Source organism: Prionailurus bengalensis, chromosome C1, assembly GCF_016509475.1.
Source record: "Prionailurus bengalensis isolate Pbe53 chromosome C1, Fcat_Pben_1.1_paternal_pri, whole genome shotgun sequence".
Taxonomy (NCBI): domain Eukaryota; kingdom Metazoa; phylum Chordata; class Mammalia; order Carnivora; family Felidae; genus Prionailurus; species Prionailurus bengalensis.
Window position 1 is genome coordinate 35,428,767 of NC_057345.1, and position 16,136 is coordinate 35,444,902.

Sequence of the window (16,136 nt, forward strand, 5' to 3'; positions counted from 1 at the left end):
CAGAATCTGAAGCAGGCTCCAGGCTCTGAGCTGTCAGCACAGAGCCCGACACGGGGCTCGAGCTCACCAACCGTGAGATTATGACCTGAGCTGAAGTCAGATGCTTAACTGACTGAACCACCCAGGTGCCCCTAAAATTATTCTATTTTTTATTTGAGAGGGAGAGGGAGAGGGAGAGGGAGAGGGAGAGGGAGAGGGAGAGGGAGAGGGAGAGGGAGAGAGACAATGCAAGCGGGGGAGAGGGGGAGAGGGAGAGGGAGAGACAGTCTTAAGCAGGTTCCATGCTCAGTGCAGTGCCTGACATGGGGCTCAATCCCATGACCCTGGGATCATGACCTGAGCCCAAATCAAGAGTTGGATGCTCAACCGAGTCATCCAGGTATCCCTAGTTTAACTATTTTTTAATATTTGATCTTAAATTAGATTTTTTGTTTCTTAGATATATGCATTCAATTACTTGAGTCTTAAACACAATGCAAATAATTCTGAGTGCTCCTCTCTGCACACAAATCCTCTGGACTTTACAGAATCTAATCAATAGTTCTAAGCCTCTTCAAGTCAGGAACTGTCTTTTCTAACTTTATGTCATCAACCCCTAGCACAGTGCCTGCAGTGCAATCAGCTGTCAATAAATGAGTCAATTTTTCTCTTTCTTTTTCTTTCTTTCTTTCTTTCTTTCTTTCTTTCTTTCTTTCTTTCTTTCTTTCTTTCTTCTTTTCTTTCTTTCCTTCTTTCCTTTCTTTTCCTTCCTCCCTTCCTTCCTTCCTTCTTTCCTTCCAACATGGGGCTTGAACTCATAACCCTAAGATCAAGAGTCACATGCTCTACCAACAGAGCTTGCCAGATGCCTCAAATTGAACACATCCTTTAAATTTTCAATAAATGTTTCTTAAGTGAAAACATGAATGACAATAATAATTATAAAAACCTAACATAAAAAATAAACCAAACTCCAGTCTCCTTACCTGTTTTTTTTTTCCCCTTTTGACCTGGAACTTGTTCTAAGCCATCTTGGCCTTTTCTCATTAACATCGCAAGGGATGCATCATGAGCTCTGAATAGGTCTACAACTTCGTGTAAGGCAACATCTGTTATGAGATCACAGCTCAGGACTAGAACATCTGTCTGTCAAATGGAGAAGGGGAAAGTCAATATCACAAAAGGCAATGGATCACAAAAATCATCACAGGATAAACTTACAATGGCTTAGAAGCACACACAAACTGGACACTTGTTTTCAAACTTTTTTATAGCAGCAGAATAAGTAACATAAATAGGCTGTTCTAACTGAGTATCTGCCTCTCCTTGGGTGAGCCTTATTGCTGCTGAATCTGAGGGACCACTGGAATCCTGGGCTTTAAGGAACAGAGTCTGAAAACCACCACATTGTCTATTTCCATGAATGTGTAATTAATGATCATAAATTTATATGTCCCTTTACAGTTTGAAAAACATTTTCACATAGTCTGATGATTCCATATGGTTATGAAATACTATGAAACAGTCACTTTGCTATAGTACTAGAAAATAAAAGGGTGAATATAACATACAGCCCATCTCTCTAGGAAACCAATCTAATTAGTAAATAATTACAATACAACCTCAGGTATGTATAAAAGCACTCATTTAATTCTTATAATAACACCATGGTGTGGGATTATTATTAATATTATTAGTTCTCATTTTTATGGATAAGAAATATGAGAACTAACTACCACAGTGTCTGGCACGTAACAGCATTTAGTAATTATTTGATGAATGAATGAATAAACCAATGAAGTAAAAAAAAAGATTTTCTCATGTGGTGGGTATTCTGATTGCAAGTCTGGTAATTCAGATTAATTACAATAATAACGAATAATAGTAATTAACGTTTACTGAGTGTGTACTATTGGCCAGGAATCATGGTAACTTTGCATGCATTCCCAATCTTTAGAACACTATGCAGTAAGCACTATTAGCATTTGTACTTTACAGACAAAGAAACAGGTTTACAGTAGTTAGGTAACTAAGATCTAACAACTTATAATGACTATTCATATAAATAAATAATCTGTACTAGTGAATAGTGTTTGAAGAAACATAGCTTTGGTAGTTTGAAAACCAATTTAAGGGAGTTTCTAGTCCACAGTATTAGGCACCCAAAACACCTAAACTTAGATCTTAGATACTTCTAAATTTTGGTCTGTCTAGTACCCAACACTATGGGTACTAGATATCAACTGGAGTATCATATTTTAGGAGTATACTTGATAAACTAAAAAAGCATCAATAAGAAGATGATCAAGGTGGTGAAAGAGCTAGAAACATAATAGTGAAAGAAGAGAAGCTGTTTAATAGGGAAAAGACTGTAGGGGAGACAGTGGGCAGGACAAGGATTATGGGGTGGGATTAAGAAAGAAAGAGATAAAAGCATTCTTTATTAAAAACTTTATTTCCTGGGGTGCCTGGGTGGCGCAGTCGGTTAAGCGTCCGACTTCAGCCAGGTCACGATCTCGCGGTCCGTGAGTTCGAGTCCCGCGTCGGGCTCTGGGCTGATGGCTCAGAGCCTGGAGCCTGTTTCCGATTCTGTGTCTCCCTCTCTCTCTGCCCCTCCCCCGTTCATGCTCTGTCTCTCTCTGTCCCAAAAATAAATAAACGTTGAAAAAAAAATTAAAAAAAAAAAAAAACAAAAAAAAACCCTTTATTTCCTAATGTTTATTTAGTTTTGAGAGAGAGAGAGAGAGTGGGGGAGGGGCAGAGAGAGAGAGGGAGACACAGAATCCAAAGCAGGCTCCAGGCTCCAAGCTGTCAGCATGAGCCTGATGCAGGGCTTGAACCCACGAACCGTGAGATCATGACCTGAGCTGAAGCCTGACACTTAACTAACTGAGCCACCCAGGTGCCCCTAAAAGCATTCTTTAAATACCTGGCAGTCTTTTCTCCTTTTTTTTTCTTCTTAATGTTTAGAGAGAGATAGTGCAAGCAGGGAAGGGGCAGAGACAGAGGGAGACACAGAATCTGAAGCAGGCTCCAGGCTCTGAGAGGTCAGCACAGAGCCTGGCAGAGGCCTCGAATCCATGAACTGTGAGATCATGACTTGAGCTGAAGTCTGATGCTTAACCGACTAAGCCACCCAGGCACCCCAATACCAGGCAGTCTTAAGGAAGAACCAAATTTTACCTGAATAGCCCAAGAGCAAAACTAAGAACAAAGAGGAAACACAGGAAGAAAAGTATTTTTAGTTTCCATATTAACTTATATCTGTCAGTCAGAGCTAGTCAAAAAGAGTAATTTTGTAAGGCAATGAATTTCCCATCATTAGAAGTGCTCAAGCAGAAACTGGATTATCACTTGCAACAATTCACTTACCTAACGTTTATTTTTTTATTATTTTTTAATATTTATTTATTTTTGAGAGAGAGAGACAAAGTGTGAACAGGGGAGGGGTAGAAAGAGAGAGAGACAGAATCTGAAGCAGGCTCCAAGCTCTGAGCTGTCAGCACAGAGTCCGATGCGGGGGCCCGAACCCACGAACCATGAGATCATGACCTGAGCCAAAGTCGGACACTCAACCGACTGAGCCACCCAGGCGCCCCACTTACCTAACATTTATTGAGCACTTACTCTATGCTCACCCAGGCCCTACTCTGAAAGAGTGCACTAGGAAGTGTTAAAGCGAGTGGCTAAGAAAGGCTACTTAATATATTTTTAACAAATTGCTACCTATACATTCTGCTACTACACTTTATCATAAATGCAGAAAACAGAAGTCCCAAAACAATCAATGGAAAAATGAATTCCTTAAATTGAAATTTAAATTAACTACACAAATGTTTCTCAATAGCACACCTGCAGTTTCTGAGGGGGGCCTGAAGTAAAGCCTGATTCCTACTGCCCTTTCTGAGTCAACCAGGGAAACTCCTCTTTTATTAATTTTATTTTCTTAGATAGGCTTCTGTACAAGCTTTGGCTTGGAAAACAGGTTTTGCTATTTTAAAAAGTCTGAAAAACACTGAACTAAATTATTCCTGGTTTAAGAATAAATAAAATGAGTATCTACGTGGACATTCTTGTACGTGGTTCCTGCTCTTCTAAGATTTTAATTTAAAATCAAGATTCCTGCTTTGGGTGGGAAAAATGGATTATTTCAACTCACATTCTACTACAGTAAAAAGTCATGTTTCCTCAGAAATTGAGGCTCAGGAGGAAGCAAAACATAAGAGACTCTTAAAAACTGAGAACAAACTGAGGGTTGATGGGGGTGGGGTGGGAGGGAGGAAGGGGTTGGTGATGGGTATTGAGGAGGGCACCTGTTGGGATGAGCACTGGGTGTTGTATGGAAACTAATTTGACAATAAATTCCATATTAAAAAAAAAAAAAGAAATTGAGGCTCAACTATAAGAATGCCTTGGCTTGCTTCTTTTAATTTTTTTTTTTTTTTTTTACATTTGTTTATTTTTGAGAGACAGAGCACAAGTCGGGGAGGGGCAGAGAGAGAAGGAGACAGAATCTGAAGCAGGCTCCAGTCTCCGAGCCATCAGCAAAGAGCGCGATTTGGGGCTCGAACTCACAAACTGAGATCAAGACCTGAGCCGAAGTCAGACACTTAACTGACTGAGGCCTTGGCTTACTTCTTGAAATACAAGAACCATCATTTCTTTTTCTACACATATAACTTATTATTTATAGCCTAAACAATTCCTTTTGAGAGCCTCTTCAAGTTAAGAAGTTCAAATTTGGATTTTTTCTACTCTTTTGCTTAAAGCTATCTTAGTTCCTTCTGGATTTTAACGGAGCTAAAAAAAATTTTTTTTTAGGAAAAAAAATTCCTAACGTCACCATCTAGGAACCACCAAATATTAGCAAATCAGCCTATGTATATGAAAGCTCAGGAAGAGATAGCATACAGAACCCTACTTCTTGTAACAATGCATAGGAAGGCAGGGAACATGGGCTATTATTAAAGACATGTCAGGACAGCAGTACAGAAGTCCCATTTCATTATAATGAAAATGACAGTTTACTGAGAAAAAAGAACTTCTTTCTCTAATAAGATGGCTGATTTTTGCAAGCTGACTGTTCTACAATAAATTTAATTATCAAGTGTACTCCAAAGTGAAGAAAATGATCCCAATGCAAATGTCTCTGAAGTGGTGACAATGTCATCTTGGAAAATAAGTGCGGTTATTACTGAGTATTTGCCAAAAATAAATCTGTCAGTGTAGTGAATGCCAAACAAGTCCTGGGTAAATGTGAACAGTCTACCGCTTTGTTTTTCTCTTTGCTTTTAGATGACTTTTTGCTAAGCTGAATGCAAAATCCCCAAGGAGCACAAGAAACAGACCCCTCCCCCCACTGTTTGGTTGCCATCTGCTCTCAGTGTGAAAAGAGAGGCGTCAGTCAGAAAGGGCAGGGCTTGGGGTACAGACGGAGGTGCTACTCCGTCAGGCCCTCTCCTGCCTCTGTCCCCAGAAAACGCTCCATCTAAAACTCACTCAAACCAAACACATTCCCATCCTCTTTGCAACTCCACCACTTCCAAAGGGAAGTCTTTGCTCTTTGATCAATGTACGTTGTTTCCAAAGCTGGAAATCCTGGAAAAAGAAACAAAAGCCTAAAAGGAAAACAATCATCCTTGTATCTTCATACTACCACCTATTTCTCTTCACATTTTTATAAAAGCTATAATAGAAAATAAATAACTGTTGTTTAATTTTTATTCTAAAAATGTAAAGCCCATTCTAGAAATGCAAATATTCTTCTACTAACTGGAACCCAGAGAGAAAAAGCAGAGAAACTGTTAAGAGCCAGAGGCATTTCTGATCACGTGTGACCACAAGCCGTGAATAAACATAGATTGTTTGGACTGTGAAGGAACTGTATATCTGAAATGCAATTAACTTGAAAAGTTCCCTGGACACACCAATCCCCCGCTGCTTCATGTTTCAGGTAACCAGTTCTTTTCTAACGCCAACAGTAAGCCTCTTCTTTTGCAGAGACCAAATGGAATCTCCTCAGACCTCCCTACTCACTGTTCTAATAGTCCTCAGTATCCCTTTATCCCAAGTCTGTTCCTTTAGAGGAGTTAGGGAAATGTCAAGCGCAAAAAGCACAGCTCTAAAGGATTGCAAATGTGTCCAGTTTTGACAAACTGTATGGAAACATACAAGGTCTTTAAGGGAAGGTGAAAACAGCATGTTAGTGTTTGGGGAGAACTCAAGACCTCCAGGAATTCAAAATTCCAACTGCTGCCAGTTAGTTTTGGCTAAAGCAAACAAATTAAGCTCAGAAAACCCAATTACAAAGCCATGGCAAGGCCCAGAAATCTCTCATTACAAGAACATTTTCAATCAAGCCAAAACCACTGAGTAAAACTAGAAGAAAAAAACAAAAGTTAAATCAGAAAACCGTATATATGTGTGTGAGGTGGTAGCGGTATGGTGGGAGGTGGTAAGAGCTACTGGGAATAGCCTTTCTTCTTTTCCTGGCAGCTGCTCCATGACAGATTGTTATAAATAACACAATCTGGCAAACAATTTCCTATGGCATGGAGAGAGAAAAACACTTATTCCACTGGAAGAAAACCCGTAAAGGCAAGGTAACCTCGCTTTTACCCACCCAGCACTTCCACAAACAATGGCTATGATCCAAATCACCACCCTGTACTCCACCCCTGCCCATATGGAACTAATGAATTCAGCTACTTGGTGCTACTATGAATGGTTACAATTTACATTTCTTATGTGGTCCAATCCCAATCCAACCGTCAAGAGTAGTTTGGTGTTTTAATAAACACCAATGTCTAACTGCAATGGAGACCTCACCATGCTTGATTTCCGTTGAAAATGTTTGGAAAACACTCCCAGTCTGCAGTTCCCAAAGTGCAAGGCAAAGGGCCAACTGCCATTTTGTTTTTAATGAGTCTGGGGCATTAGGTGCAGGAAGTAATGACCAACTCAGTCTGTAAGAAATGTGATAATCCTTAGGCTTAGAGCTAAACATCCTTCCTGTGTTCCTTAGCTTAATCATAATGTCACCACCACCAGGATCTGAAGTGAGAAATCTGGCCATAATCTAGGAATGAATTCCTCTCTCTTTCCTGCCCAGTCCCCTACCCCAACATGTTACTGGTCACCAAGTCCTTTTCTTTTATCTCCACTGCACTGCCTTAGTTTAGGTCTCAAAGTATTCTTCCAGTCTCTTAGCTGGTCTCTCTCATTCCAGTTTTCCCCTATTCTAATCCACACTTCAATTTCCACTACTTATTTCATTTCCCTGCTTAAAGACAGCCTAAAATAACGTTCTCCAAACATTAAAAAAAAAAAAAAGTTGAACATTTATTCAACTATTCCCACTTACTTTAAAGAAGAATTTTTATTCATCTATTTTATTATTCTTATTTTTTTTAATGTTTATTTATTTTTGAGACAGAGACAGAGCGTGAGCAGGGAAGGGGCAGAAAGAGAGAGGGAGAAGCAGAATCCGAAGCAGGCTCTAGGCTCTGAGATGTCAGCACAGAGCCCGATGCGGGGCTCGAACTCATGAATTGTGAGATCATGACCTGAGCCGAAGTCGGACGCTCAACTGGCTGAGCCACCCAGCCGCCCAAAAAAGAATTTTTTTTTAATGTTTTTGAGAGAGACAGACAGACAGAGCGTAAGTGGGCGAGGGGCGGCAAAAGAGGGAGACACAGAATCTGAAGCAGGCTCCAGGCTCTAAGCTGTCAGCACAGAGCCTGACACGGGGCTTGAACCCATGAACCGTGAGATCATGACCTGAGCCAAAGCCTGACACTTAACCAACTGAACCACTCAGGTGCCCCTATTCCCACTTACTTTTAAAATTTATTTAAAAATACACGAATCACTATAAGTGATATAATATGCTCTTCAGACAACATATACAAAAATTGATATTTTTTTAAGTGAAGAGATAAAATTAAAAGAACTAGAGATTCTATTCTAATATCTTCCTCTGGTACTCCATCCTACACACCCCCGGCTTTGAGATCACCCCATTTAGAATATCACTGCTTTGTAAGATTGAGTTTAAATTCCTTAGTATGACACTAAAGGTCTTTCAAATATGACTCCACCTACCTAATTCAGCCTTCTCTGCCACAATTCCCCTACCACATAGCTAATGTTAACTTGCTGGAGTAAACTGCCAAAAATGCATTCCCCATTCTCTTTTCCCATCCCACCACACATTCATCCATCAAGTTGCAGGTCCTGTCACAGTTATTATAAAAGACAGTACCCAATATATTATTTCAGCTAGAAATGAAGTCTTTTCTCTTCCATTACAGACCTTAAATAACTAAATTGGATTAAACGGGTTTTTTTTTTCCCATCTAGACTTTTTTTTTTTAATAAAAAAAAATTTTTTTTAATGTTTATTTATTTTTGAGAGAGAGAGAGACAGACAGACAGAGTGTGAGCAGGGGAGGGGCAGAGAGAGAGAGGGAGACACAGAATCCAAAGCAGGCTCCAGGCTCTGAGCTGTTAGCACAGAGCCAGAAGCTCCAACACATGAACCATGAGGTCATGACCTGAGCCAAAGTCAGATGCTTAACCGATTGAGCCGCCCAGGTGCCCCTATTTTTTTTGTTTTAAATTTTTAAAATGTTGAAAGAGAGATAGAGAGAGACAGAGTGTGAGCAGGGGAGGGGCAGAGAGAGAGAGGGAAACACAGAATCTGAAGCAGGCTCCAGGCTCTGAGCTGTCAGCACAGAGCCCAATGCAGGACTCGAACTCATGAGACATGAGATCATGAACTGAGCTGAAGTTGGGTGCTTAACTGACTGAGCCACCTAGGTGCCCCTGGAGTCCTTTATTCTTGAATGACTGCACCCATATTGAATTATCTATGGATTTTAGCTTCAACTTAAAAAAAAAAAAATTTTAATGTTTATTTATTCCTGAGAGAGAGACAGAATCTGAAGCAGGCTCTATGCTCTGAGCTGTCAGCACAGAACCCCAACGCGGAGCTTGAACCCACGAACTGCCAGATCATGACCTGAGCCAAAGTCAGACACTTAACCGACTGAGCCACCCAGGTGCCCCTAGACTTTGAGTTTCATAAGGAGCTCTTTTATCTTTGTGTCACCAGAGTTTAACCTAGTGCTGGGGAATAAGCACCTGTAAATGTTATTAGCACTCTTCCTGTTACCTCCTTCTCCTTGTTAAACTGACTCAAAGAAGAAAACATCCAATTTTAGGTGTTTAGAAACAGCATACTTTCTGACAAAGCTGAGAGCCCCCTTTGTAAGAGACTGTGACCATTCACAGGACAGGGGCCAAAATGGTAACTTGGCAGCCCCCTAAAGCAACAAGGTAGGAAATAAACCTGTTGCCCCCAAAAAGGAAAAAAACAGAAATGTCTGAAAACTTACCAGATGCAGCTGTCCTGGAGGGTATGGCTGGAGGGGATATGCTAGATTTATAATTTTAAAATGGAGACTCAACATTACCTTCCTAAAGAAGTTCTCCTCTTCAGGTTACAAACAAATAGAAGAATTTTACTCATCTTTCCTGTGTGAAGCTAAGAAGTAACTGAGAATGTTAATTTCTGACATTATTAAATGAGTTAAATGCTAATCACTTCTCTTCCAGAATTTTTTTTGAGGCAAAATATTTATTTATTGTCACTCAGTTTGTAATATTTAAGACACAGAGGTTGTTTATGAAAATGCAGAAATTGTTGGTATCTGCATTTTAAGTATCTGCAATTTAATCTTAATCGCCAAATGCATGGACATTACATGGCTTTTTTGTTCTCTCAAATCAAACCTTCGCTTTGAAAGAATTTGTTACTCTGAATTTATTTTAAATAATTCTTTTTCTTCAGTTAGACACAAATAGTCCACAGAATAAAAATATAATTGCCCCATTTCAAGACTATGAAACATGCTCTTAACAATTACATTACATTTTTTCTAAGGGCTCCTGGGTGGCTCAGTCGGTTAAGCCTCTGACTTTGGCTCAGGTCATAATCTCGCAGTCCATGAGTTCGAGCCCGTCAGGCTCTGTGCTGACAGCTCAGAGCCTGGAGTCTGCTTTGGATTCTGTGTCTCCCTTTCTCTCTGTCCCTCTCCTGCTCATGCTCTGTCTCTTTCTGTCTCTCATAAATAAATAAATGTTAAAAAAAAAAATTGAAAACAAAACCATTACATTACATATTTCCTACCTGCAACTCAAATTTTAATTTTGTCCTGAAGTATAAAATATGTAGAAATATTGTCCGGTTTACTTGGAAGCCAGAAAGCTTGGGAGAGGGTCACAGAGGGTAGTTAGGGACTTTGATAAAGGGAAGTTTATCATAATATGAGATAAAGACAACTAACATTAAAAAAAAAAAAAGAAACTAAAACCATTCTCAAAAATCAACTCTTAACATTAGGCAGGTTTTCTTTTCTTATTAATTTCACATGTGACTTTGAATGGGCCACTCCCTCTGTGGGTCTCAGTTTCTTGATCTATTAGATGAGAGGGCTGTACCATCTTTGAAGTCCCTTATGGCATAAAATTGTATGATTACAAGGGTCAAGCTATTCTTTTTTTTTTTTTTTAGAAGAGAATAATTACTATCCATATGCCTTTTAAAAAATATTTTTTTTAAGTTTTATTCGTTTCTTTTGAGAGAGAAACAGAGCATGAGCAGGGGAGGGGCAGAGAGAGAGAGGGAGAGAAAGAATCCGAAGCTCTGTCAGCGCAGAGCCCGATGGGGGGCTCGAACTCAGAACCGTGAGATCAATGTCAGAGCCAAAATCAAGAGTTGGACGCTTAACCGACTGAGCCATCCAGGTGCCTCCACGTGCCTTTTTGGTTTTTTTAATGTTTATTTATTTATTTTGAGAAAGAGAGTGTAGACAGGGTAGGGGGAGAAAGAGAGAAAGAGAGAGAAAGGGAGGGAGGGAGGGGAAGAATCCCAAGCAGGCTCCACACTGTTAGTGCAGAGACTGATGCAGGGTTCGAACTCACAAACAGTGAGATCATGACCTGAGCTGAAATCAAGAGTCAGATAGATGCTCAACCGACTAAAACACCCAGGTGCCCCGAGAATATATTTCTTTATAAATATTTTTTTCTTTTTTAAAAAATGTTTATTTTTGAGAGAGAGAGATAGAGCACGAGCAAGGGAGAGGCAGAGAGAGAGAGGGAGACACAGAATCCAAAGCAGGCTCCAGGCTTTGAGCTGTCAAAACAAAGCCTGACGTGGGGCTCGAACTCACAAACTGCAAGATCATGACCTGAGCTGAAGTTGGACGCTTAACTGACTGAGCCACCTAGGTGCCCCCTTTATAAATATTTTTTTCTTTACTTTTTTTTAATGTCTACTTATTTTGAGAAAGAGGGAGACAGAGAATGAGTGGGGGAGGGGCAGAGAGAGAGGGAGACCTAGAATCCGAAGCAGGCCCTAGGCTCCGAGCTGTCAGCAGAGAGTAAGACACGGGGCTTGAAATCACAAACCTTGAGGGGCGCCTGGGTGGCGCAGTCGGTTGAGCGTCCGACTTTAGCCAGGTCACGATCTCACGGTCTGTGAGTTCGAGCCCCGCGTCGGGCTCTGGGCTGATGGCTCAGAGCCTGGAGCCTGTTTCCGATTCTGTGTCTCCCTCTCTCTCTGCCCCTCCCCCGTTCATGCTCTGTCTCTCTCTGTCCCAAAAATAAATAAACGTTGAAAAAAAAAAAAAAGAAAAAAGAAAAAAAAAAAGTAAAAAAAAAAAAAAAAAAAAAAAGAGAAAAAAAAAAAAAAAGAAATCACAAACCGTGAGATCATGACCTGAGCTGAAGTGAGATGCTTAACTGACCGAGCCAACCAGCTGCCCCTGTAAATATTTTCTAATTCTAAGTTTCTAAATTTTAACAGCATCAAAGAAACTGCTCAGGACATTTTCTCTGTTCTTCACACTGTCTTCCAATCAAAGAGTCCAGAAGGTGAAGAAGGTGAACTCTTCACTCAATCATGTTCAGGCCATTTCTCTCACTCCATGACCTATACTCATTTGAAATGCATGACAACAGATGAAATCATCTACTCCTCCTTCTTGCAGTCAGCTACGGAACTCCCTGTCACCCTTTCTCCTTAGTTATTATAGAAGTTTTAAGATAGTAAATTGAAGGCATACAACTGTATTCGCCCTTCTCAAAACATCACTGAAATAACAAAGGATTTTTAAAATGGTCCTAAACCCACAAACGTAAGAAGAATGGGAAAGGAGACAACATTAAAAAAATGACGATGTTGGGGCACCTGGGTGGCTCAGTCGGTTAAGCATCTGACTTTGGCTCAGGTCATGATCTCATGGTTTGTGAGTTCAAGCCCCACGTTGGGCTCTGTGCTGACAGCTCGGAGCCTGGAGCCTGCTTCAGATTCTTTCTCTCCCTCTCTCTCTCTGCCCCTCCCCCACTTGCGCTCTGTCTCTCTCTATCAAAAATAAATAAATGTAAAAAAAAAAAATTTTTTTTAAATGACCATGTTAAGCATAGGAAAACTGAGAACAAACTCAACTTACACCAGATTCTCCAAAAGGCTGAGGAACTGATATGGATAAAAAAGCAGGGGAGGGAGGAATTAAAATAAAGAATGCTGGTTGAAAGATCTCTCTTTTCCACTCAGTGCAATCCAGCTACTGCACATGTGTCACACTGGCAGAGGGCTGAAGAGAGTAAAATAGAAGATATCTAGACTGGGAAAGCACGATCACAGTTGGGATAGGAAGAGAGGATGCATCTTACTGAAAAAAGGGGTCTTAAAAAAGAACGCATACAGGGGTGCCTGGATGGCTCAGTTGGTCAAGCATCCGATTTCGGCTCAGGTCATGATTTCATGGTTCATGAGTTTGAGCCCCGCATCAGGCCCTGTGCTGACAGCTCAGAGCCTGGAGCCTGCTTCGGATTCTGTGTCTCCCTCTCTCTCTGCCCCTCCCCTGCTCGCACTCTGTCTCTCTCTCTCTCAAAAATAAACATTAAAAAAAAAAAATGCATACAGGATTCTGAGACATCCTCCCTAGCCCTGACCCCAACTCATTTCCTGGAATGCCAGCAGCCAGGTCTTTACTTTTCAGGCAGGATAACAGTTTTCTCCAGGGAATCTGAGTAATCCAAGAGAAAAAACCCTAAAAATAGAGATATAAGAGATCCACCAAAAAAAGAGCCCAACCCTATCACCATATCACCCTATAAAGTGAAGCTCACAGTTGACATGCCCCATCCATATATAAAACTTGAGGAAAAAAGATAGACGTATTGAAAATATGAAAGAAAAGATAAGAAAATTAGAGAGTCTAAGAAATTCATGAACAGAATCAGTTAATAATCAAAAATAAATAAACGTAAAAAAAAAAACCAGCTGTCTTACCATCTCCCATTTTCTTTTTTGTTTATTTTTAAAGTAATCTCTACACCCAATGTGGGGCTGGAACTCACAATCCCACATTCAAGAGTCACATGTTCCATTGACTGAGCCAGCCAGGTGCCCTAACATACCCCATTTCTTAATCCCTCACCTCTTCTGCCTATTCTGGTTTTTGTCCCTACTATTCCAGCAAGAGTTTAAGTCATCAATGAATCCATGTTGCCAAATCTAATGATAAATTCTTGGTTCTCATCTTACTCAACTTTCCATAGCAATATCTGACACAACTGATCACTCTCTCTTTGATTCACTTTCCTCACACAGCTTCCATGATACCTTAATTTCCTGATTTTTCTTTTTATTCAGTGTCTGTACCTTTCTAATCACCTTTGTTTCCTCCTCCTCTGGTTCTTGGTCTCTAAATACCAGGCTCAGCCTTTAGCCCTCTTCTCTTCTTTTGCTACACACACTCCCCAGATGATTTCACTTTGTTGATGATCCCCAGATTTATATGTCCAGCCCTGACCTCTCCTTTGAGATTCTGAATTGTAAAACTGCCTACTTGATATCTCTACGTGGACATCTAATACCCAGTGTTACAAATTAAGATCCAAAAATTATCTTTAAAAAATTTTTTTTAATTTATTTATTGAGAGCGTGCATGTGTGAGACAGAGAGCATGAACAGGGGAGGGGCAGAGAGAAAGGAGGGAGAAAATCCCACACTCTCAGCGCAGAGCCAACACAGGGCTCAAACCCATGAACTGTGACATCATGACTCCAGCTGAAGTCAAGAGTGGACACTTAACCGACTGAGCCACCCAAGTGCCCAACATCCAAAAATTATCTTGACTGCCAACTTGTTTTTCCTCCAGTCTCCCACACTACTATCACTATCACTCCAGTTGTTCAAGTAAAAAATCCAGAAGCTATTGTTTGATTTCTCTCTTTTCTTCATTCTATATACCCAATCCATAAAAAGTCCTGTTAACTCTACCTTCAAAATATGTCTTGAATGAGGGTGCCTGGGTGGCTCAGTCGGTTAAGCATCCAACTTCAGCTCAGGTCATGATCTCATGATTCGTGAGTTCAAGGCCCGCGTCAGGCTCTATGCTGACAGCTGGGAGCCTGGAGCTGCTTCGAACGAATTCTGTTTCTCCCTCTCTCTGCCCCTCCCTTGTTCATGCTCTGTCTGTCTCTCTCTCAAAAATAAATAAACATTAAAAAAATAATTAAAAAATGTTTTAAATGCAACTACTTCTACCACTACTGTTCTCATCTTAGCATTATCTTCCATCTGGACTATTGCAACTATCTCCTAACTGATCTGCCCGATTCATTCCTGTTGCATTATAGTTTTACTTTCCATACAGCAGCTGTAGAGATCTTTTAAAAGCATAAATCAGATGATGTCACTCAAAACCCACCAAAGGTTTCCCAACATAGAACAAAATATAAACTTTAAATTCTTACTATGATCTAGAAGATCCTTTATGATCTGGTCCTCACATAACTCTCAGGCCTTCCATACTACCATTCTACCACTTAATTACTGTGCTCTAGTCATATTGGTCTTCTTACTGCTTCTGAAACAGGTTAAATTCATTCCTAACTCAGGGCATGTGCACTTGCTATTCTCTCTGCAAGGAAAGATCTTCCTTAAGGCTTACTACCCATATCATTAGGGTTTCTTCTCAAATGTTATCTCCTGTCTGAAAGAGCTCTCTCTTTCCACTGCCACTCTTTATCCCCTTATCCTGCTTTATTTTTCTTCTTAGCATTTTTATCATCAAAAATTATTTGTTTTCTTATTATATATTTCTCCTTATAGAACAGCTCTATGAGGACAGGGATCTTGTTTATCTGGTTTACCACTGTATTTCCAGCATCCAGAATAGTGCTTGGTGTATAGCATGTGTTCAATACATATTTGTGAATAAATGAAAAATATGACTATTTTATAGATGAATTAAATGCAAGCTTAGAAGGGATAGTAACCTCATTGAAGAGCATATGCTAATAAATGGTGGCACTAGAATTACAATCCAGATCTACCTATATTTGTCAAAGCCTATGTTCTTTTCACTATATCACTATATTTCTTTGATAAGACAAGACAAGACAAAACAAGACAAGACAATTCCTCCCTCTGGAATAACCTACTTGGGGTAGAGGACCAGCCATGTCAGCAAACTTAAGGCTTGATGGAAATTTACAGATGCAAATAAAATGAACACCAAACAATCAATGCCATGATCCCTCTGATCTGCAATCACTAAAACTCATCTTTAGGCTCATATAAACATCTATGTCTATATCAAAGGAGTAAGGAACATGTTCCAAATGTTTACATAGAGCTTGCCTCCATCTGTCATTCATTGAATAAATACATATTGAGCATCCTCTCTGTGACAGGCCCAGAAACAGTTCTTGTCCCATAGTCTAGTGCAGGGAGATGACAATATGACAGGTAATTTTAATTCTCTGTGCAAGTACAGAAAAATGAAACATAATCCAGTATTAGAAAGCCAACAAAGGCTTGTTGAAGCAGACAATGCTTAAATTAAGAGCTGAAATCTGTGCTGACAGCTCAGAGCCTGGAGCCTGCTTCGGATTCTGTGTCTCCTTCTCTCTGCCCCTCCCCTGTTCATGCTCTGTCTCTCTCTGTCTCAAAAATAAATCTAAAAACATTAAAAAAAAAAAAAAAAGAGCTGAAAAAAGGATGGGTAGCTATAGGCTACTTCAAATGAACTCCTGGTCATGAGGACAGAATGCTTACTGACTTCCCACAAATGGTA

General features: G+C 40.1%; 1 protein-coding gene across 3 annotated transcripts in view; it reads right to left on the reverse strand.

The window, feature by feature from the left end:
• The window catches only part of EIF2B3 (eukaryotic translation initiation factor 2B subunit gamma), a 124,425-nt gene that overhangs the window by 86,616 nt on the left and 21,673 nt on the right, over positions 1-16,136 (reverse strand). For all 3 annotated transcript variants that reach the window (XM_043574775.1, XM_043574774.1, XM_043574776.1), the window contains exon 4: positions 966-1,125. In XM_043574775.1, coding sequence (XP_043430710.1) covers positions 966-1,125 — 160 coding nt within the window. The remainder of the gene's footprint in view (positions 1-965; positions 1,126-16,136) is intronic.